General features: G+C 41.7%; 2 protein-coding genes and 1 long non-coding RNA gene across 5 annotated transcripts in view; 1 reads left to right on the top strand and 2 right to left on the bottom strand.

Annotated features, from left to right (window-relative positions):
* Positions 1–21,035, bottom strand: part of LOC110485562 (dnaJ homolog subfamily A member 3, mitochondrial) — a 56,685-nt gene extending 35,650 nt beyond the window's left edge. Inside the window, exons 1-12 of one of the 3 annotated variants that reach the window (XM_036942336.1) lie at positions 20,816–21,035; positions 20,206–20,345; positions 19,927–20,010; positions 19,475–19,690; positions 15,980–16,132; positions 15,469–15,616; positions 15,263–15,327; positions 14,794–14,922; positions 10,768–10,883; positions 10,293–10,390; positions 9,911–10,052; positions 5,301–6,024 (exon numbers count right to left, since the gene is read on the bottom strand). In XM_036942336.1, coding sequence (XP_036798231.1) covers positions 9,925–10,052; positions 10,293–10,390; positions 10,768–10,883; positions 14,794–14,922; positions 15,263–15,327; positions 15,469–15,616; positions 15,980–16,132; positions 19,475–19,690; positions 19,927–20,010; positions 20,206–20,345; positions 20,816–21,020 — 1,482 coding nt within the window. In that variant the 5' untranslated portion in view covers positions 21,021–21,035 and the 3' untranslated portion in view covers positions 5,301–6,024; positions 9,911–9,924. Of the gene's footprint in view, positions 1–5,300; positions 6,025–9,910; positions 10,053–10,292; positions 10,391–10,767; positions 10,884–14,793; positions 14,923–15,262; positions 15,328–15,468; positions 15,617–15,979; positions 16,133–19,474; positions 19,691–19,926; positions 20,011–20,205; positions 20,346–20,815 lie in introns of those variants that run through there. The other 2 variants (XM_036942337.1, XM_036942338.1) reach the window with 2 other exon arrangements.
* LOC118938432 lies at positions 3,949–5,219 on the top strand. Its single transcript, XR_005035707.1, has 2 exons — positions 3,949–4,074; positions 4,302–5,219. It is a non-coding gene; the product is annotated as an uncharacterized LOC118938432 (long non-coding RNA).
* Positions 21,036–21,803: 768 nt separating the features above from the next.
* On the bottom strand, positions 21,804–23,769 carry LOC110485564. The gene is made up of 3 exons (XM_036942589.1): positions 23,635–23,769; positions 23,181–23,365; positions 21,804–22,790 (listed from the first exon to the last, which is right to left on the bottom strand). Exons 1-3 carry the CDS (start codon positions 23,648–23,650, stop codon positions 21,804–21,806), a joined length of 1,188 nt encoding a protein of 395 aa, XP_036798484.1. The 5' UTR covers positions 23,651–23,769.
* Positions 23,770–24,380: the final 611 nt, after the last annotated feature.

The following is a 24,380-nucleotide window of genomic DNA, read 5'->3' as shown; positions in this document are numbered from 1 at the left end:
AATTAGGAACAGGTACAGTATATTTAGTTAAACATATTATCTACAATAGAACAGCCACACCGCTGGTTGGAGGAATGATATGATAGAGTGTATGTGTGTGTGTTATGAATGTATATGATTGCTCATGTTAAAATGAGACGAATACATTACAGATCTAATGTAAAGGGGTCCTAACTGAGACGTGACTATCAGCTAAAGATGTTCTTGATTTTGGAAAGGTAGCCCTCCTCTTCTTCATCTTTCTTGTTCTCCGGGCCCTCCTCTGTGCAGTCTTGACCACTCCTGCCTCCACCTGGACAAAAACAGGTACTCCAGTCCTGTGTCATGTTTGTGTGCACCTGTGGACAACATTCATAACATCCCCCCTTTCTAAGATAAACACCTCTCTCTCTCTAATAGACTAGGGGCAATTTACTAGAAACCACAGCTACAGCAGGAGAAAGTAGGAAGAAGGGCAGGGCTGAGGCAGGGATAGGAATTGCTTTAGTAGGAACGTAACTGTAGTGCTGCAGTTACCAGTTGAGCCACTTGATGGTGCTGTGGTTACACTAGTCATCCTACTTGAGTAGAGCAACACAGTTTGTTACTAGTGTTGTTGGGTGAGCGCATGCCTGCCTGTACCAACAAGCTGCAGTTTCAAAGCAACGACTTGAGTAATTCCACTCAACACTCCTGGTTTATCACAGTAACAAAGTTACGGATCCAGGTCGACTAGCGATTGAGAGGCTGTATGGGAGAATGGGAACTGTTCATTGACGTCCACACATAGAGTGAAGAAAGAAAACACATTCTCTCCCAGTGTGAATGATCTATAATCAGATCTTCACCCTAAACATCTACCCATATTACCAATCAAATACCCAGCAACCCCCCTGATAGGAACCACAGCCCTCTTCTCCTAACACTGACTGTAAAACCTACCTGACAATAGTGACTGACTAATCCAAATGAAAGAATAGTTAGTGCATCTCCTGCAGGCTATGGTGTGAAAAACATCTTTATTTGATTACTTATCGTTAATGCCTACTATGGTGTGCTTTGGTAAGCGTATTAATTCACAACCACAAGCTTTTTTTCCCACTCCTATCGATAAAACATACAAGAGTGTTTCTGTCCGTGAAGCTTACATTGCATTCTGTCATTACTAAACGTGTAATGTGATATATTTTCATATTTAAAAAAAAAAATAGACAACACCAAACAGGAGCAAACGTACCTCAAAGTCTGTTCAATAACGTTTTGGGAAAACGTGTCGTTCAGTAATGTAGCAAACGTTCAAGCAAACTGAACGCACCTCAGTCGTCTACGTCAAATAAAGGGGATCTGAATCTAATTTCATTGTTCCACAACTCGTGGCGCAGTTATAGAGCTCGCCAACTTCAAGTCCTAAAAACCGGAAATGTTCTGTTTCGTTCAGCCATTCCTATGGGGGGAAATGAATGGAGTTAGCCTGACCCGGAGCCGGTTAGTTCTGAAGGATTCGTTGCTATAGAAATGCACCTGGCTGAAAAGTGAGCCACTTTTGTATGACCAGTTATGCCGAGTTGAATTCAGAGTTGACCAAAGTTACCTCGCTAACTCCTCAAACCTGCTTGGTAATAATACCCCTCACATTCTACTTGTCAACTAATCATCAAGCCCTTGACCAGTTTGTCTGTAGTAAGTTGTAACATTGTCCAGTGGTTATAATGTTATCAAGTGACTAACAACTTGTTGATGCATAATGAAACAACTTCAATGGATCATGTAATAGTATAGCCTCCGCCCCTCTCCTGGCCCCAACCGCCCCTCTCCTCGCCCCCTCGTCGCCCCATCCACCCCTCTCCTCGCCCCAACCGCCCCTCTCCTCGCCCCAACCGCCCCTCTCCTCGCCCCCTCGTCGCCCCATCCACCCCTCTCCTCGCCCCAACCGCCCCTCTCCTCGCCCCAACCGCCCCTCTCCTCGCCCCAACCACAGTCACCCACGAAGCATCGTTACCAATCGCTCCACAAAAGCCGCGGCACTTGCAGAGAAAGGGGAGCAACTACTTCAGGGTCTATCGGCCACATAATAACTTCCCAAAGTCACTGTCTTTATTATTTATTTAATTAATTTCAGGTGGCATGTACACGTTGCTGCATGCACATTAACCACAACCTTGTTAGTAACCTGACATGAATATAAATTAGATAACATAATAGTTTATTAGATTAAGTATAAATCACTCACTGTTGTGCAGCGTGCGTTTGGTGATCTAATTACAGTATGGAATTCACAACTAAATGTTTGTCAACTAGATATCTTAGGACTATTAAGTTAACTGTCTAAAATGTGCTAAATGATTTGCAGTTGTATTTCTAATTTAGGAGCTAGTTAGCTATCTCGGTAAGTGGTTAATAATCGATCAAATTGTAGACGGGCAATCTGTATTCAATAGAGCAAGTAAACAAAACATGCACCATTTTCCCTCTTGCGTAACTCTCAACAGTGTAACGGTGTTCCAGGATGTGCCTCTTCTTCGTTGCACCAATGATTAACTTCAACCCAATTCCAAAGACTGGTGACATCCTGTGGAAGTCGTAGGAACTGTAAAATGGTCGCTATCAAATTTCGCCCAATTTTTCAGTTTTTGATTTGTTAAAAAAGTTTGAAATATCCAATAAATGTCGTTCCACTTCATGATTGTGTCCCACTTGTTGTTGATTCTTCACAAAAAAATACAGTTTTATATCTTTATGTTTGAAGCCTGAAATGTGGCAAAAGGTCACAAAGTTCAAGGGGGCCGAATACTTTCGCAAGGCACTGTATTGGTCCCTTTGCAGAAAAACAGCCCCAAAGCATGATGTTTCCACCCCCATGCTTCACAGTAGGTATGGTGTTCTTTGGATGCAACTCAGCATTCTTTGTCCTCCAAACACGACGAGTTGAGTTTTTACCAAAAAGTTATATTTTGGTTTCGTCTTACCATATGACATTCTCCCAATCTTCTTCTGGATCATCCAAATGCTCTCTAGCAAACTTCAGACAGGCCTAGACATGTACTGGCTTAAGCAAGGGGACACGTCTGGCACTGCAGGATTTGTGTCCCTGGCGGCGTAGTGTGTTACTGATGGTAGGCTTTGTTACTTTGGTCCCAGCTCTCTGCAGGTCATTCACTACGTCCCCCGTGTGGTTCTGGGATTTTTGCTCACCGTTCTTGTGATCATTTTGACCCCACGGGGTGAGATCTTGCGTGGAGCCCCAGATCGAGGAAGATTATCAGTGGTCTTGTATGTCTTCCATTTCCTAATAATTGTTCCCACAGTTGATTTCTTCAAACCAAGCTGCTTACCTATTGCAGATTCAGTCTACAGGTTACAATTTTGTTTCTGGTGTCCTTTGACAGCTCTTTGGTCTTGGCCATAGTGGAGTTTGGAGTGTGACTGTTTGAGGTTGTGGACAGGTGTCTTTTATACTGATAACAAGTTCAAACAGGTGCCATTAATACAGGTAACGAGTGGAGGACAGAGGAGCCTCTTAAAGAAGAAGTTACAGGTCTGTGAGAGCCAGAAATCTTGCTTGTTTGTAGGTGACCAAATACTTATTTCCACCATAATTTGCTAATAAATTCATAAAAAATCCTACAATGTGATTTTCTGGATTTTCTCTCATTTTGTCTGTCATAGTTGAAGTGTACCTATGATGAAAATTACAGGCCTCACTCATCTTTTTAAGTGGGAGAACTTGCACAATTGGTGGCTGACTAAATACCTTTTTGCGCCACTGTAGATGAATGTCTAATTCAACATGAGACAGAGCTTGTTGGGGCTACTAACTTGGCCGTGTAGCAAATAGGCTCAACTGTGATAAATAGATACTAGTGCATAGGCCTACTACAGACATTTCCTAGGATCCATAAAGTCACTTTTCTTAACCTATTTTTGCACCAGTTCTGTCACACCAATTTGGGTGTCAAAAGTACAGTTAGTAAAGTATTTGACTTGTATCACATTCATGTTTCTTCTTGATGGTCCCACTAGCTCTGGGAGCAGTAGGTCATCCTACTAACAGGACAAACCAAAGGAGGCGCAGTATCGTATTGGATCCCCCTTACAGTAAGAACAAATGATGTCATATTACAAGTGTAACTTGTCCACAGCTGACTACTTTGGTGTACATGTGGCCAATCATGAATGAATTACTGTACACACAGAATTGCTCATTCATCTGTAACACTAATCCTCTATAAACTGTGAAGATGTTATTACATGAAATAACAAAGGAGATTAATCATCACAGTAGGCTACATTGCACTCAATTTTGCTTCTACCTTTTATCACAGTGAGTTGGGAGCAGACCGAGATCAGTCAGCGTGATGAACCTGGGGGGCCCCTCGGCACCGTGATGCAGTGGAGGACGACGCTGACAACGTCGATGATTATCAACTTTAATGTGATGTTCGACCAGGTTTTACATTGGATACACAATTTATTTAAGAAAATGAGAGGGGAGATGAGACGCTGAGTTAGAGAATGTATTGATTTGGTGCCATGCCCCGCTGTAATGTGATTCGCTAAGATCAAATAATGAAAAAAGTCATGAAGAAAACAAAAACATGCACAGTATATTGCAATGCACCGGCTGACTGGAACCAACTGGACCCTGATTAGCTTCTACCCCCAAACCAGAAGACTGCTAAATAGTTAAGACTATATGCACAGACCCTATATGCACAGACACTATATGCACTAACTATTTTGACTCTACCCTCACACTGACACTGCAACACGCGTGTGTGTGTGTACACACACACACAAGCATACTGTCGAAACACACACTTGCTCTCATCACATACGCTACTGTGAATATAGCCACGTTATCGTTACTCATTGTGTATTTATTCCTTGTGTTACTATTTTTCTATTATGTTTTCTCCTTTACACTGTAAGCTGGTGGACCTGTAAGCATTTCACTGTCTACACCTGTTTATGAAGTATGCAACAAATCAAATTGGATTTGAATGGAAGGAGATCGAGAGAAGATTGAGGTTCAGAGAACAGCGAGGCAGACTGGTAAACTATGTGAGGGGAAAACAACAGGAAAGGGAATGATGAGGGAAAAGAGTGACAGATCACATGGAGAAACCAACATTGTTATTTTTGTGCATATAGATTGATGTGGCTATATTGTTGTAGTAGATATAGTATATCTACTACTTTGTTACTATGTTTTCCAATTGCTGCCAAATAAACATGGTCCACCTATACTGTACTCCAGAAGGGTTTAGAGATGCACTGATACAACTACGATTATCAACTATGTTGACCACAATTAAGCATTTTTATGTATGATGAAGTTGTATTTTATTAACAAAGTCTTGCACAGCTGTGTTGTCCCTTACACATACAACAACACCACAATGACAATACAACTAAATGCATCAGCCTTTATCAGACCACAACATGATGCCAATGGCTGTGTTCTAGACACATTCTGCACAGATTATACAAACACTCTCTTATGGATGTGGTTCCTGAGACACTTCTCCAGACCAGCCATTGTAAGATCAGGGCCCGTATTCATAAAGTGTCTCATAGTAGGAATGCTGATCTGGGATCAGTTTAGCCTCAGATTAAAATGAATGGACAACGGGGAACTGATCCTAGATCAGCACTCCTACTCTGAATACAGGTCCTGATCATCTGTGCAGAATTTGTGTATCTGAAACACACTCACTGTGAAAAGCTTGCTCAAATTATTGTCTTCGCTTCTCTTTGCAAATCTTCTCCTGTACTCCTTGCTGACGTCCATTTTGAATCCCCTCCAGGTAAAACAAGTTTTTAGTTCCTCAACCCAACACCTGTGTCATTTGGGACCGAACAGTGTGGCAGGGCTTGGCTTTCTTGGTGGCCCGTTCCGTGTCTAAATGGATGATCTTACAAATCCAAACCCCTCTCTCAATTTCTCTACCTCCCTCTATCCAGGCGGTAGGTGAGGGAGGGTAGTGAGCGGGACAGAGTGCCAGTTGCTTACCTTCTCCCATTATTGTCCTGTTGATCTCTTACCTGGGGAGAGGAAATGGGGGGAGGAACAAGAGGTCAGACAAATGCTTCCAAAAGTGACTATATTAGTCAGGGTTGGTGGGAGACATCTACAGGTGTGAGGCTGGTTCTATAGAACAGAAGAATGAGCAGCAGGTATATCTAGACCTACATATTATCTACTATAGGACAGCTATACCACAGGTTGGGAACCACTGTACTATAGGAACCACTGTACTATAGAACAGCCACACCGCAGGTTGGGAACCACTGTACTATAGGAACCACTGTACTATAGAAACCACTGTACTATAGAACAGCCACACCGCAGGTTGGGAACCACTGTACTATAGGAACCACTGTACTATAGGAACCACTGTACTATAGGAAAGCCACACCGCAGGTTGGGAACCACTGTACTATAGGAACCACTGTACTATAGGAACCACTGTACTATAGGAACCACTGTACTATAGGACAGCCACACTGCAGGTTGGAGGAGTGATCTGTTAGAGTGTGTGTGTATTCTGACATTTTGCAGAATTAAAGCTAATTGTCTTGCAATTTTATTCATTTTGCCATGTCTAATGTATATTCATGTGATGTATACCCGTGGCCTCCCTGACGACCCCTAGAGAGCACCAACCCCACAGTTTGGGAACCACTGTACTATAGGACAGCCACACCGCAGGTTGGGAACCACTGTACTATAGGAACCACTGTACTATAGGAACCACTGTACTATAGGACAGCCACACCGCAGGTTGGGAACCACTCTACTATAGGAACCACTGTACTATAGGAACCACTGTACTATAGGAACCACTGTACTATAGGAACCACTGTACTATAGGAACCACTGCACTATAGGAACCATTGTACTATACAAACCACTGTACTATAGGGACCACTCTATTATAGGAACCACTGTACTATAGGAACCACTGTACTATAGGAACCACTGTACTATAGGAACCACTGTACTATAGGAACCATTGTACTATAGGGACCACTGTACTATAGGGACCACTCTACTATAGAAACCACTGTACTATAGGAACCACTCTACTATAGGAACCACTGTACTATAGGAACCACTGTACTATAGGAACCACTGTACTATAGGAACCATTGTACTATAGGGACCACTGTACTATAGGAACCACTGTACTATAGGAACCACTGTACTATAGGACAGCCACACTGCAGGTTGGGAACCACTCTACTATAGGAACCACTGTACTATAGGAACCACTGTACTATAGGAACCACTGTACTATAGGAACCATTGTACTATAGGAACCACTGTACTATAGAACAGCTACACCGCAGGTTGGGAACCACTGTACTATAGGAACCACTGTACTATAGGAACCATTGTACTATAGGGACCACTGTACTATAGGAACCACTGTACTATAGGAACCATTGTACTATAGGGACCACTGTACTATAGGGACCACTGTACTATAGGGACCACTCTACTATAGAAACCACTCTACTATAGAAACCACTCTACTATAGAAACCACTCTACTATAGAAACCACTCTACTATAGAAACCACTCTACTATAGAAACCACTCTACTATAGAAACCACTCTACTATAGAAACCACTCTACTATAGAAACCACTCTACTATAGAAACCACTGTACTATAGAAACCACTGTACTATAGGACAGCCACACCGCAGGTTGGGAACCACTGTACTATAGGAACCACTGTACTATAGGAACCACTGTACTATAGGAACCATTGTACTATAGGGACCACTGTACTATAGGGACCACTGTACTATAGGGACCACTCTACTATAGAAACCACTCTACTATAGAAACCACTCTACTATAGAAACCACTCTACTATAGAAACCACTCTACTATAGAAACCACTCTACTATAGAAACCACTCTACTATAGAAACCACTCTACTATAGAAACCACTCTACTATAGAAACCACTCTACTATAGAAACCACTCTACTATAGAAACCACTGTACTATAGAAACCACTCTACTATAGAAACCACTCTACTATAGAAACCACTCTACTATAGAAACCACTCTACTATAGAAACCACTCTACTATAGAAACCACTCTACTATAGAAACCACTCTACTATAGAAACCACTCTACTATAGAAACCACTCTACTATAGAAACCACTCTACTATAGAAACCACTCTACTATAGAAACCACTCTACTATAGAAACCACTGTACTATAGGAACCACTGTACTATAGGACAGCCACACCGCAGGTTGGGAACCACTGTACTATAGGAACCACTGTACTATAGGAACCATTGTACTATAGGAACCACTGTACTATAGAACAGCTACACCGCAGGTTGGGAACCACTGTACTATAGGGACCACTGTACTATAGGAACCACTGTACTATAGGAACCACTGTACTATAGGGACCACTGTACTATAGGGACCACTCTACTATAGAAACCACTGTACTATAGGAACCACTCTACTATAGGAACCACTGTACTATAGGAACCACTGTACTATAGGAACCACTGTACTATAGGAACCACTCTAGGAACCACTCTACTATAGGAACCACTGTACTATAGGAACCACTGTACTATAGGAACCACTCTACTATAGGAACCACTCTACTATAGGAACCACTCTACTATAGGAACCACTCTACTATAGGAACCACTCTACTATAGGAACCACTCTACTATAGGAACCACTCTACTATAGGAACCACTGTACTATAGGACAGCCACACTGCAGGTTGGGAACCACTCTACTATAGGAACCACTGTACTATAGGAACCACTGTACTATAGGACAGCCACACCGCAGGTTGGGAACCACTGTACTATAGGAACCATTGTACTATAGGGACCACTGTACTATAGGAACCACTGTACTATAGGAACCACTGTACTATAGGAACCACTGTACTATAGGGACCACTGTACTATAGGACAGCTACACTGCAGGTTGGGAACCACTGTACTATAGGAACCATTGTACTATAGGGACCACTGTACTATAGGAACCACTGTACTATAGGAACCATTGTACTATAGGGACCACTCTACTATAGGGACCACTCTACTATAGAAACCACTCTACTATAGAAACCACTCTACTATAGAAACCACTCTACTATAGAAACCACTCTACTATAGAAACCACTCTACTATAGAAACCACTCTACTATAGAAACCACTCTACTATAGAAACCACTCTACTATAGAAACCACTCTACTATAGAAACCACTCTACTATAGAAACCACTCTACTATAGAAACCACTCTACTATAGAAACCACTCTACTATAGAAACCACTCTACTATAGAAACCACTCTACTATAGAAACCACTCTACTATAGAAACCACTCTACTATAGAAACCACTCTACTATAGAAACCACTCTACTATAGAAACCACTCTACTATAGAAACCACTGTACTATAGAAACCACTGTACTATAGGACAGCCACACCGCAGGTTGGGAACCACTGTACTATAGAAACCACTGTACTATAGAAACCACTGTACTATAGGGACCACTGTACTATAGGGACCACTGTACTATAGGAACCACTGTACTATAGGAACCACTGTACTATAGGACAGCCACACTGCAGGTTGGGAACCACTGTACTATAGGAACCACTGTACTATAGGAACCACTGTACTATAGGAACCACTGTACTATAGGACAGCCACACCGCAGGTTAGGAACCACTGTACTATAGGAACCACTGTACTATAGGAACCACTGTACTATAGGAACCACTGTACTGTAGGACAGCCAAACCGCAGGTTGGAGAAATGTATATGTTAGTGTGTGTGTATTCTGAAGGTATAGTATTCATGGTCTAGTCAGACTAACACACATTACACAGCTAGTGTTTAGGGTGTTGGGGGGTCCTACCTGAGGTGTGGCTGTCAGCTAAACATTTTCTTTATTTTGGAAAGGATGCCGCCCTCCTCTTCTTCTTCTTTCTTCTTCTCCTGCCCCTCTGTTCTGCCCTGTCCTGCCCCAGACTCAGAGCTCTGACCACTCCTGCCCCCACCTGGACAAAAACAGGTACTACATGCATCAGCCAAAATACGGCCCATGTTTGCATGTTTTAACACTTGTGTGCTTGGCGTGTGTTTGAAATGTTTGAGTCCTTATTGGCTGTAATGTGATTTGTAGATGAAGTAAAGCATTTACCATGTGTGTGTGTTGAGAGGGGACAGGCTAGCAGTGGCAGGAGAAGACAAGGTGATGTGGAACTATATAGTATCATTCCCAGGTATAAACAACCTACCTGTGGTAGCAGCAGTGACTCCGTTGACAGTCCCCTCCACGTCAGTCTCCTCCTCTGCATAACTCAGCAGCAGGGATTGCTGTCGCCGGGTTAACTTCCTACAGTGGTAGAAGACCAGAGGGAGGGTTAATAACACACTATTCTAACCGTGAAAAAGGGAAAGCAGCAGTCACACAAAGCCATGCTAGATAGACAACAGGCAGAGTAATGTGAATGGGTCTGTGTTAACGTCAGACTCTCCACCAGATGGCGCCGACAGACACGCCACCCTGTTTCTCGTTCCTATGGGATTGTGTGTGTATTATGTGTTTCATATTGTATTGTTAGGTATTACTGCACCGTTGGAGCTAGAAACACAAACATTTTGCTTCTCTTTCGATAACATCTGTAAATCTGTGTATGTGACCAATAAAACTAGATTTGATTTGTGTGTGTTTCTGGGAGTGTGTGTGTGTGTGTGTTCTTTCTCTCTTACTTAGGTACTCTGATCTTGATGTGAACATAGTGATCTCCATAACTATAGCTGTTCATCCTCTGGATCCCCTTTCCCTGAAGACGGATCTTCTGGTCGGCCTGGCAACCTGGAGGGATCTACAAAACAGAAGGCAGTGGTTCGGTCAATCCAGTCTCTTTTCACATCTGCCAGTGTGTCTAGCGACAAGCCAAGTAGACCCTTCAGCTTGGACAAGCAAGACTAGGGTCACTATAACGTGTATCGAATGTCATATATCCAGATGGTTGTCAGATTGACTAGGTCAGTGTAATGTATCTAATGTCATATATCCAGATGGTTGTCAGATTGACTAGGTCAGTGTAATGTATCTAATGTCATATTTCTAGATGGTTGTCAGATTGACTAGGTCAGTGTAATGTATCTAATGTCATATTTCTAGATGGTTGTCAGATTGACTAGGTCAGTGTAATGTATCTAATGTCATATATCCAGATGGTTGTCAGATTGACTAGGTCAGTGTAATGTATCTAATGTCATATATCCAGATGGTTGTCAGATTGACTAGGTCAGTGTAATGTATCTAATGTCATATATCCAGATGGTTGTCAGATTGACTAGGTCAGTGTAATGTATCTAATGTCATATATCCAGATGGTTGTCAGATTGACTAGGTCAGTGTAATGTATCTAATGTCATATTTCTAGATGGTTGTCAGATTGACTAGGTCAGTGTAATGTATCTAATGTCATATATCCAGATGGTTGTCAGATTGACTAGGTCAGTGTAATGTATCTAATGTCATATATCCAGATGGTTGTCAGATTGACTAGGTCAGTGTAATGTATCTAATGTCATATATCCAGATGGTTGTCAGATTGACTAGGTCAGTGTAATGTATCTAATGTCATATTTCTAGATGGTTGTCAGATTGACTAGGTCAGTGTAATGTATCTAATGTCATATATCCAGATGGTTGTCAGATTGACTAGGTCAGTGTAATGTATCTAATGTCATATATCCAGATGGTTGTCAGATTGACTAGGTCAGTGTAATGTATCTAATGTCATATATCCAGATGGTTGTCAGATTGACTAGGTCAGTGTAATGTATCTAATGTCATATATCTAGATGGTTGTCAGATTGACTAGGTCAGTGTAATGTATCTAATGTCATATATCCAGATGGTTGTCAGATTGACTAGGTCAGTGTAATGTATCTAATGTCATATTTCTAGATGGTTGTCAGATTGACTAGGTCAGTGTAATGTATCTAATGTCATATATCCAGATGGTTGTCAGATTGACTAGGTCAGTGTAATGTATCTAATGTCATATATCCAGATGGTTGTCAGATTGACTAGGTCAGTGTAATGTATCTAATGTCATATTTCTAGATGGTTGTCAGATTGACTAGGTCAGTGTAATGTATCTAATGTCATATATCCAGATGGTTGTCAGATTGACTAGGTCAGTGTAATGTATCTAATGTCATATATCCAGATGGTTGTCAGATTGACTAGGTCAGTGTAATGTATCTAATGTCATATATCCAGATGGTTGTCAGATTGACTAGGTCAGTGTAATGTATCTAATGTCATATTTCTAGATGGTTGTCAGATTGACTAGGTCAGTGTAATGTATCTAATGTCATATATCCAGATGGTTGTCAGATTGACTAGGTCAGTGTAATGTATCTAATGTCATATATCCAGATGGTTGTCAGATTGACTAGGTCAGTGTAATGTATCTAATGTCATATATCCAGATGGTTGTCAGATTGACTAGGTCAGTGTAATGTATCTAATGTCATATATCCAGATGGTTGTCAGATTGACTAGGTCAGTGTAATGTATCTAATGTCATATATCCAGATGGTTGTCAGATTGACTAGGTCAGTGTAATGTATCTAATGTCATATTTCTAGATGGTTGTCAGATTGACTAGGTCAGTGTAATGTATCTAATGTCATATATCCAGATGGTTGTCAGATTGACTAGGTCAGTGTAATGTATCTAATGTCATATATCCAGATGGTTGTCAGATTGACTAGGTCAGTGTAATGTATCTAATGTCATATTTCTAGATGGTTGTCAGATTGACTAGGTCAGTGTAATGTATCTAATGTCATATATCCAGATGGTTGTCAGATTGACTAGGTCAGTGTAATGTATCTAATGTCATATATCCAGATGGTTGTCAGATTGACTAGGTCAGTGTAATGTATCTAATGTCATATTTCTAGATGGTTGTCAGATTGACTAGGTCAGTGTAATGTATCTAATGTCATATTTCTAGATGGTTGTCAGATTGACTAGGTCAGTGTAATGTATCTAATGTCATATTTCTAGATGGTTGTCAGATTGACTAGGTCAGTGTAATGTATCTAATGTCATATTTCTAGATGGTTGTCAGATTGAAAGACGTGGTAATGAAATAAATACTGAACAAAATGACACCCAAACATTGAAATACTTCATGTAGATAAATTCAACAGTGAGTTCCTTTTCCCCTCCCTCACATGGATGCCTATAATGTTGTATAGTCTCTGTGACCGGGCAGAAAACAACTTATTTCTCTCTCCTTCCATCCCTCCTGCCTCCTTTTCCCTCCCTCGCACCTGTATACACTCACCTCGTACCGGGTCAGACCCCTCTTTTGCCTCCAGAACAGCCTGAATTATTTGGGGTATTCTACAATGTGTCAAAAACGTCCCACAAGGATGTTGGTCCATGCTGACGCGATGGCATTATGCAGTTACTGCAGATTGGACTGGTGGCACATTCATGCTGCAAACATCTCATTCCATCTCATCTCAAAGATGCTCTGTAGGGTTGAGGTCTGGGGACTGTCCAGGCCACTCAACTAAACTGAACTCGCTGTCATGTTCCAGGTGATGTTTTTCCACTCCTCAAGTGTCCAGTGTTCACATGCCCACAGGAGCTGCTTTTCCTTGTTTTTAGTTGATAGGAGTGGAACCTGGTGTGGTCGTCTGCTGCAATAGCCCATCAGTGACAAGGATCGACAATTTGTGCGTTCCAAGATGTCGTTCTGCGCCGTTATTTGTATGTTTGTGGCACGCCTGATAGCGTGCACAATTCTTGCTATTCTCCTTTCGACCTCTCTCATCAACGAGCTGTTTCAGCCGACTGGACTGCCGCTGACTGGATGTTCTCTCTCATCAACGAGCTGTTTCAGCCGACTGGACTGCCGCTGACTGGATGTTCTCTCTCATCAACGAGCTGTTTCAGCCGACTGGACTGCCGCTAACTGGATGTTCTCTCTCATCAACGAGCTGTTTCAGCCGACTGGACTGCCGCTGACTGGATGTTCTCTCTCATCAACGAGCTGTTTCAGCCGACTGGACTGCCGCTGACTGGATGTTCTCTCTCATCAACGAGCTGTTTCAGCCGACTGGACTGCCGCTGACTGGATGTTCTCTCTCATCAACGAGCTGTTTCAGCCGACTGGACTGCCGCTGACTGGATGTTCTCTCTCATCAACGAGCTGTTTCAGCCGACTGGACTGCCGCTGACTGGATGTTCTCTCTCATCAACGAGCTGTTTCAGCCGACTGGACTGCCGCTGACTGGATGTTCTCTCTCATCAACGAGCTGTTTCAGCCGACTGGACTGCCGCTGACTGGATGTTCTCTCTCATCAACGAGCTGTTTCAGCCGACTGGACTGCCGCTGACTGGATGTTTTTTGTTTGTCGCACCGTTGTGCGTGAAAAGCCCAGGAGGGCGGACGTTTCTGAGATACTGGATCCGGTGCGCCTGGTACTGCCGATCATACCACACTCAAAGTCCCTTAGGTCACTCCTTTTACCCAGTCTAACACTTAATCCAACAGACAATGAATGCCTTGATGCCCTTTTGCCTGCTTTATACAACAAGCCACGGTCACATGACTCACTGTTTGTAGGAGCGATTCAGTTTGGTGAACAGTGTGGTGTACCTACAAACTGGCCGTGAGTGTGTGTAGAGTCCCTGTGCCCGGGCAGAGCCCCCCAGTATAGCATGGCCTACAGAGATCTAACTCTTTCTCCCACCTGTATATCTATGGTGTTGTAGAGTCCCTGTGCTCTAGCAGAGCCCCCCAGAATAGCCTGCGCTACAGAGATGTGGACATCAGAGTGGATGTTGATCCCATCACGTCTGAACACTGGACTCCTCTGGACCTGGAGAGAAGAAGGAGATACCGGACCATCAGAACCATCACAAATATAACAGTGTCATAATAAGTGTCTCACAAATGAGAAAAATATAATTGTTTCCCCAATGTTTTTTTATAGAGGATAGGTCTCCAGAATATTAGTAGGGCTTCAGGTGAGTCAGGCAAAGCAAAGTTGGATCATCAGAACCACAATCAATCAAACAAGGACTGACATGAATAATACTTCAGATATCTACGCACCCAATCTCCCAAAGAGAAAGTAAAAGCATAGCGTCGTATAACTGATGTCTGGGAGCTCGTTGAAGGGGAGGGTAAACAACTAGCTAAATGCTGTCCACACCTACTCTAAATGTGATGTGGATTTCCTTCTTCCCCACTGGCATTCGTACAGTCTGTCCATTGTCTACTCCTGCAAGACAACATCAGTCCATGTCTGAAGTCAATCTGCATTTTCACATCACATCATTGAACAATTGTCTCCTCGTATCCTGGCCCAACCAGAGACACACACCGTCAGTCAGTGTCTCTCTCTCACACCCCTCTCTCTCACCTGCGGGTACAGGCACGGTGACGGTCTGTCTCTGTTTGGTCTGTCCCGAGCCGCGACACATCACGCAGGGCGTGGTCACGATGGAGCCCCGCCCACCACAGCGTCGACACGTAGAGCGCATCATGAAGGGACCGGTGTTTATAGACTCCTACAGGGGGCAGCACAGAGACCAACATTAAGATGATCAGACATTTTTAACATGGCTATTACTACACTATAATGATAATAAAGGTGCCTTACGTTATGGGAGTGCGGATCAAAAAAGTTAAGCCCTGAAGTAAATTGAGTAGATAGTGAATTTAGAATGGCTACTGCCTCCCTGAGATGCCTGTTTTATAAAAGGGATACGGTCATGGTGGAGACAACCATGTAAAACATCAGGGCCTGTACTCAAAGTAGCAGTTCTGATCTAGGATCAGTTTCGCCTTTTAAATCAGAATAAATTATTGTGTAACGTTTTGGGAATACAGGCCCTGGTCCCTGACGGCGACAGTAGGTTGACACCACTCACCATGCCGGTGCCGTTACAGTAGTGACAGTGCTGGACCTTGGTTCCTGGCTCGCTACCTTTACCGTCACATCTCTGACAGGCACCGTCCAGGTTCACTGTCATCTCCTTGTTCACTCCCTTAGCTGCCTGGGTGAACGTCAGCTCCATCACAAACTGAGAGAGAGAGGGAGGGAACAGAGAGACAGGAAAGGGGAGAGAGAGGGAGGGAACAGAGAGACAGGAAAGGGGAGAGAGAGAAAAGGGTAAAGAGATGGAGGTATAGTGGGAGAAAAATGGAGGAAGGTAATAAAGTGTGAGAGAGAGGGAGAAAGAGTTACAGATTAAAACATATGGCTGAATATGAATAACTGAGCAGTTACAGATTAAAACATATGGCTGAATATGAATAACTGAGCAGTTACAGATTAAAACATATGGCTGAATATGAATAACTGAGCAGTTACAGATTAAAACATATGGCTGAATATGAATAACTGAGCAGTTACAGACTAAAACATATGGCTGAATATGAATAACTGAGCAGTTACAGACTAAAACATATGGCTGAATATGAATAACTGAGCAGTTACAGACTAAAACATATGGCTGAATATGAATAACTGAGCAGTTACAGATTAAAACATATGGCTGAATATGAATAACTGAGCAGTTACAGATTAAAACATATGGCTGAATAACTGAGCAGTTACAGACTAAAACATATGGCTGAATATGAATAACTGAGCAGTTACAGACTAAAACATATGGCTGAATATGAATAACTGAGCAGTTACAGACTAAAACATATGGCTGAATATGAATAACTGAGCAGTTAGACTAAAACATATGGCTGAATATGAATAACTGAGCAGTTACAGACTAAAACATATGGCTGAATATGAATAACTGAGCAGTTACAGATTAAAACATATGGCTGAATATGAATAACTGAGCAGTTACAGACTAAAACATATGGCTGAATATGAATAACTGAGCAGTTACAGACTAAAACATATGGCTGAATATGAATAACTGAGCAGTTACAGATTAAAACATATGGCTGAATATGAATAACTGAGCAGTTAGACTAAAACATATGGCTGAATATGAATAACTGAGCAGTTACAGATTAAAACGTATTGCTGAATATGAATAACTGAGCAGTTACAGACTAAAACATATGGCTGAATATGAATAACTGAGCAGTTACAGACTAAAACATATGGCTGAATATGAATAACTGAGCAGTTACAGATTAAAACATATGGCTGAATATGAATAACTGAGCAGTTACAGACTAAAACATATTGCTGAATATGAATAACTGAGCAGTTACAGATTAAAACATATGGCTGAATAACTGAGCAGTTACAGATTAAAACATATGGCTGAATATGAATAACTGAGCAGTTACAGATTAAAACATATGGCTGAATATGAATAACTGAGCAGTTACAGATTAAAACATATGGCTGAATATGAATAACTGAGCAGTTACAGATTAAAACATATGGCTGAATATGAATAACTGAGCAGTTACAGACTAAAACATATGGCTGAATATGAATAACTGAGCAGTTACAGATTAAAACATATGGCTGAATATGAATAACTGAGCAGTTACAGACTAAAACATATTGCTGAATATGAATAACTGAGCAGTTACAGATTAAAACATATGGCTGAATATGAATAACTGAGCAGTTACAGATTAAAACATATGGCTGAATATGAATAACTGAGCAGTTACAGACTAAAACATATTGCTGAATATGAATAACTGAGCAGTTACAGATTAAAACATATGGCTGAATATGAATAACTGAGCAGTTACAGACTAAAACATATGGCTGAATATGAATAACTGAGCAGTTACAGACTAAAACATATTGCTGAATATGAATAACTGAGCAGTTACAGACTAAAACATATGGCTGAATATGAATAACTGAGCAGTTACAGATTAAAACATATGGCTGAATAACTGAGCAGTTACAGATTAAAACATATGGCTGAATATGAATAACTGAGCAGTTACAGACTAAAACACATGGCTGAATATGAATAACTGAGCAGTTACAGATTAAAACATATGGCTGAATAACTGAGCAGTTACAGACTAAAACATATGGCTGAATATGAATAACTGAGCAGTTACAGATTAAAACATATGGCTGAATATGAATAACTGAGCAGTTAGACTAAAACATATGGCTGAATATGAATAACTGAGCAGTTACAGATTAAAACATATGGCTGAATAACTGAGCAGTTACAGATTAAAACATATGGCTGAATATGAATAACTGAGCAGTTACAGATTAAAACATATGGCTGAATATGAATAACTGAGCAGTTAGACTAAAACATATGGCTGAATATGAATAACTGAGCAGTTACAGATTAAAACATATGGCTGAATAACTGAGCAGTTACAGACTAAAACATATGGCTGAATATGAATAACTGAGCAGTTACAGACTAAAACATATGGCTGAATATGAATAACTGAGCAGTTACAGATTAAAACATATTGCTGAATATGAATAACTGAGCAGTTACAGATTAAAACATATGGCTGAATAACTGAGCAGTTACAGATTAAAACATATGGCTGAATATGAATAACTGAGCAGTTACAGACTAAAACATATGGCTGAATATGAATAACTGAGCAGTTACAGACTAAAACATATGGCTGAATATGAATAACTGAGCAGTTACAGACTAAAACATATGGCTGAATATGAATAACTGAGCAGTTACAGACTAAAACATATGGCTGAATATGAATAACTGAGCAGTTACAGACTAAAACATATGGCTGAATATGAATAACTGAGCAGTTACAGATTAAAACATATGGCTGAATAACTGAGCAGTTACAGACTAAAACATATGGCTGAATATGAATAACTGAGCAGTTACAGATTAAAACATATGGCTGAATATGAATAACTGAGCAGTTAGACTAAAACATATGGCTGAATATGAATAACTGAGCAGTTACAGACTAAAACATATGGCTGAATATGAATAACTGAGCAGTTACAGATTAAAACATATGGCTGAATATGAATAACTGAGCAGTTAGACTAAAACATATGGCTGAATATGAATAACTGAGCAGTTACAGACTAAAACACATGGCTGAATATGAATAACTGAGCAGTTACAGACTAAAACATATGGCTGAATATGAATAACTGAGCAGTTACAGACTAAAACATATGGCTGAATATGAATAACTGAGCAGTTACAGACTAAAACATATGGCTGAATATGAATAACTGAGCAGTTACAGATTAAAACATATGGCTGAATATGAATAACTGAGCAGTTACAGATTAAAACATATGGCTGAATATGAATAACTGAGCTCTAAACACTCACATGAAATCATGTAACGTTGCTGTTCATTAGAACTTGTACATTCTACCAATTCTACTTCTATACCGAATCATGAAACATGTTATAACCGGGTTATTCATCTGTTATAAAATGTTATAACCACACCTCTGGCCTCTGTTCAAACATGCTGTTGAAGTCTCCGAAACCCTGCGCTCCTGTGAACTCTCCGAAGATCTTCCTGAACATTTCCTCTGGGTCGATGCTGGCCCCCCCGGCCCTCCAGTACTGCTGTCCCCCCGCCCCCCCTCCCGCCTGGCTGGGGTCGAAGCCTGCCGCCCCGTATGTGTCATACTGCTTCCTCTTGACCTCGTCACTCAGCACCTTGGGGGAACAGCATCAGGAACAATATCCCAGTCATTGCTAAGGGGTTTGGGTGTCACTGTCAATCTACAGATAATATAGAAGAGACTAGAAGTTGCTCAAATAGGTACAGATCTAGGGTCAGCTCCTCATCAGATCCTATGCCTGGCTTGGCAGAGCATTTTGATATATTGGAAATGTAATTATTGGCCAGTCGAAAACATGCAGGACTTGAATTTGTAGAATTGAATGCCTACCTCGTAGGCTTCTGCCAGCTTGGCAAACTTCTCCTTGGCCTGAGGGTCATCCTGGTTGGTGTCTGGGTGGTACTTCTTAGCCATCTGGAATAGGATAGACCAATGGTATTATATAGCCTACCCAGATGATTTCACTGGACAAGGCCATGTACTATTTAAATGTTTATGAACATTCTAGAACTCCATAATGACAACAGTCTAGGCCTATATTTCTGCAACAACAACCCACACAGCAACAGAGCTACAGGTGCAGGCTCTCCTAATAGACAACCCTCTCACCTGATAGTAGGCTTTCTTGATGTCTTTCTGAGTGGCTGTGCGAGGCACCCCCAGAACATCATACAAGTCCTGTTTGTTAGCTGAGGAGCAGCTAGTGTGGAAGGAGTGACTACTGCTGACAACATGGGGGGACCTCAGTCCTGTGGAGAGAAGGAGATATGAGCTGCGTCAAAGAGCCATAACGTCTGTCCTTGTATTGAAGCAGAGCATTCTGGGTAATGGTGTTTGGCATGTCTGTGTTAGACATAGCTAACTAGCTCGACAAATAATGAGAATAATGCATTTCGAAGTGTACTGTACTAGCTAACTAGCTAGCTAGCTATACGGACTAGCTAGTTAGTAGTTAACTACCAGTGTAGACACTGTAGATTGTGTCATGTACATATTGTGCTTGACCATTGACTGAGGACAGTTAACGTTACATCATGCACGTCCAGCTTCTGCACAATGTTGTTGCAGCTGTACCGAACAAGTGTCGAATGTCTGATCGCGACATGAAAACACAAAAACGACATATACAGAATGATTGACCAAACAAATATCTTTCTATAGCAACAAACTACTACCTAGGTTCACTGACACCAACTCCAGACAGTCCTTCCTCTCTCACCTGTGAGTCTCAATGTCACTGCATTTTCAGGTCTCAAACAGCCAAAGTCGCCCCCTATCCTGCACCGTTGTATCCCCAAGATCGCCGTGGCACAGGTTTCTCCATGTCTAGCCGAGGCAAGCAGCGACCAAGCCCGACGGTGGCCAGAAGACAGTCCTACAGAGTTGAGTAAACGTGCATTGCAAATAGCCAGGGAGGACGCCATCTTTGCATCGCTACAGAGGCCGGCGGTGCACTGCGCATGTGCGGGATATATATATATATATTATTTTTTTATATATTTTTTTACATTTTACACCTTTTTTCTCCCCAATTTCGTGGTATCCAATTGTTAGTAGCTACTATCTTGTCTCATCGCTACAATATATATGGACACCGCATCTCAGTGCAAGAGGCGTCACTGCAGTACCTGGTTTGATCAAGGCTTCATCACTTCCGGCCGTGTAAGAATTTGTTCTTAATTGACTTGCCTAGTTAAATAATGGAAAAAATAAAAAAATATAAATGTACAGGTCAGAGTGGCAAGGCAAGCACTGAGAGTAGATACAATGTTTTATTTCTATGAGTATTTACATCTTTCTAAGTTATTATGGATGTGCAGTATTGTTTTGTTATTATTTGGATTCATCTTTATTGAATTCAAGTTCAGCATGGTAAGCATATGATTAATGCATGAATGATACGTGGTAAAGTTATTTGTTTATTCTCTAGTCCTATGATGAATTAGTAACAAATATTTAACAGTTAATCATGCAACAACCTGACACACAATATCATCAACATTCATTGATTTGTTTAAAATGCATCATAGAATGTCATCCATAAAAAATAATGTATTAAATTAATGTAGCCAATAGCTAGAATCTATAGATAATTTCCAGCACCCTTTTAATCACATTTTCCTTTCCTCGAAGCTCCTCTCCTCTTTTTCCTGATATTCCCGATATTCCCCAACTTCTGCATCATTCCTTTAAACTGTTGATCCATGTCAAACCCTCCCTCCGTGCTTCCCTCTGGAATCTCTCTCTCCCTCATCCCCCTTTCCTGCCCCCTTCACAAACTCCTTCCCTCCCTTCTCTTTCCTGCCCCCTTCACAAACTCCTTCCTTCTCTTTCCTGTTCCCTCTCTTCTCTGTCTTTTTCATGTTGTTTTTCAGTCTTTCTAGCTGTTCCCTGAAGTTCTGAAGCTCCCACTCTTCTTCTCCCTTCTCCCGACACATCTGTCTATGCTTGTGTTTCTGATTGGTAACCATTTCATCCACCATCCTCCCCAACTCCTCCCTAAACCTCTGCACGTCGTCTCTGCTCTTATGGTCCTCCTCGACTGCTCTCACTCTTTTTAGGGCAAGCTTGTCAACTAACCTGTCCAACTCATATATAAAGCTCATCGCCTCGACCTCCATGCCACTGTCTCTTTCTTTCTCCATCTGCTTCAACAAGAGCTCATCTTGAAGCCTCGCTAGCTTCTCTCTGAAGATCCTGTGTTCCAAATTCTCCACATTCACTTGCATTCTCTCCCTTTCATTGATAATTTCCTTAAGTCTGATAAAGCCATCCAATAGGCCCTTAAGCTGCTCCCTAAACTCCACCAATAGCGGTTGAGCTTCTTGGTGCATCTCCACGGTGTAGCAGCGGTCTGTTCCCTGATCCAAAATGGAGTCGACCTTTCCCAGTAACCCTGTGACTTCCAGCTCTTCACCAATGCTCTTTGGGCAGACGTGAAAACGTCCCCCGCACTCCTCAACCAGCCTCTGGGCCTCTCTCTCCTTCAGTAGATCCTCAAGACTATCCTTCTGCTCCAGCTCGTAGGTGAAGAGGACTTGAGTGAAGCCATGGGCCTTCTCTCCGAACATCCTTCGGATGCATTGAGCCCCTCTTCTCTCCTGCTCTGTGAGATGACCCAACGGCGCCACCAGGAGGAAAGAGTGGATCCCCTTGGAACACTCAGACAGCGACAGACACTCCAGAGCCCAGTCCTGTAGATAAGTTGTCACAATTTATTTTAAGTGCCTTTCACAGTGGGTAAATCTCAATTATATTTCCTTTATTCCTCACGTCCTCCCTCCTTGTCTCCTTCTCAAAGCAGATTGGAGCAAAATATCTGGTGTTCCTCCAATGTATTTTCAGAACGAGGCAAGAGGATGTGACAGGTGGAATCAAGGATGTACAATTGAGATTCACCCAGTCTCAACACACTCTACAGAGAAAAACAGAAATAAGAACAAGAAACAACAACAGAGAAATTCAAAACAGACAAACAGCAGACACAAAAACATGGGTCCTTGCTATCTGGGATCCTTGGGACGTGTGTCAAGGCAGACACAAGGCAGACACAAGCACAGCAGACTATGCCACGCCACACTCACCTGTAGCGCCCCCTGGCTCTGGGTGGTGGTTACTGCACCAGGCATGTTTACCACAGAGAGGGGGCGTCCTGAGATGGTGCCTGTAGTAACCCAGACTCTGGTGGTCCCCAGGGGCTTCTCTTCGCCTCCTTCCAGGGCAGCCCATGATATAGCTCCAGGGTTGCCGATGACAACCAATGTACGTTCTGGACACAAAAGAGGGAAGGATTTAGTGCTATTAAGGATGGAATATTATACAAGTTGTCTACCAGGGGTAATCTGAACACTGTTTAGACTTGACTTTTACACATTAAGAACATAAAGCAAACATTATAATGGGTGTCAGCCTGTGTACGATACATTGTCAACATAAGTCTGAGCCAAGGCAAGAGTATGCCGTTTTGACTAGGCTAGTAATCGTGTGTATCTTATATCTTTATATTTAGAGCAAAATAATATACAGAACTAAACTCACCAGATGGGTTTTTCATATTGAATCAGCCAAACCACATTCACTTCAAATGCCCCTTCAACTACCTTTCACCAGCAGTTCTCAAGTACTGACAGGTTTTTGACGTCTCGTCTAGGAATCTGTACTTTGTACAATGGCAGTAATATAAAACATGAATAGCAGTAATATAAAACATGACTGTTTTGTATAAATCTGGCCAATGAATGACTTGGGGCAATAAACAGCCAAAGGCATAAATGAGTAAACCTTTAAGTAAAATATTTTCAGATGTGATTAAAGCAAACAGGTTGACTATAGCTGTTTGGTGAGAAAGATGTGCAATTTGATACTTTCAATGAAACCAAAGATCTTGGACATGAAGCTTACTGCTGTTTTGAAATGGTGCTTTAAGAGGACGCTGGTTATGGTAACAAGCGGATCAGTTAAAAAATGGTCTTACTGTAGTATCTAAACCAAAGAGTCGTTTCTGGGCATGGTGGCTCTAATCCAGGCTGGTGGGAGGAGCTATAGGAGGACAGGCTCATGGAATGTCTGTTATGGAATAAATAGAACTGTATAGAACAGATCAAGCATATGGAAACCACATGTCTGACCAGGTCCCCTTTTTTACATTCCGGCCATTACAATGAGAGTGTCCTCCTATAGCTCCTCCCACCAGCCTCCCACCATCCAGTGGGGTAAATTATTGAAGTAAAAATACTTTAAAGTACTACTTAAGTTTTTTTGGGGGGGGTATCTTTACTTTACTA

The sequence above is a fragment of the Oncorhynchus mykiss genome, chromosome 13 (genome assembly GCF_013265735.2).
Source record: "Oncorhynchus mykiss isolate Arlee chromosome 13, USDA_OmykA_1.1, whole genome shotgun sequence".
NCBI lineage: Eukaryota > Metazoa > Chordata > Actinopteri > Salmoniformes > Salmonidae > Oncorhynchus > Oncorhynchus mykiss.
The sequence above is the reverse complement of the archived record's forward strand: the minus strand, read 5'-3'. Positions and strand labels throughout refer to the sequence as shown.

Bases quoted from the DNA above. Each gene is read 5' to 3' on its own strand.
- LOC110485564 (XM_036942589.1), bottom strand. The intron at 22,791-23,180 runs GTGAGTGTGGCG...ACTTATCTACAG, and splicing joins AGAGCCAGGGGGCGCTACAG to GACTGGGCTCTGGAGTGTCT.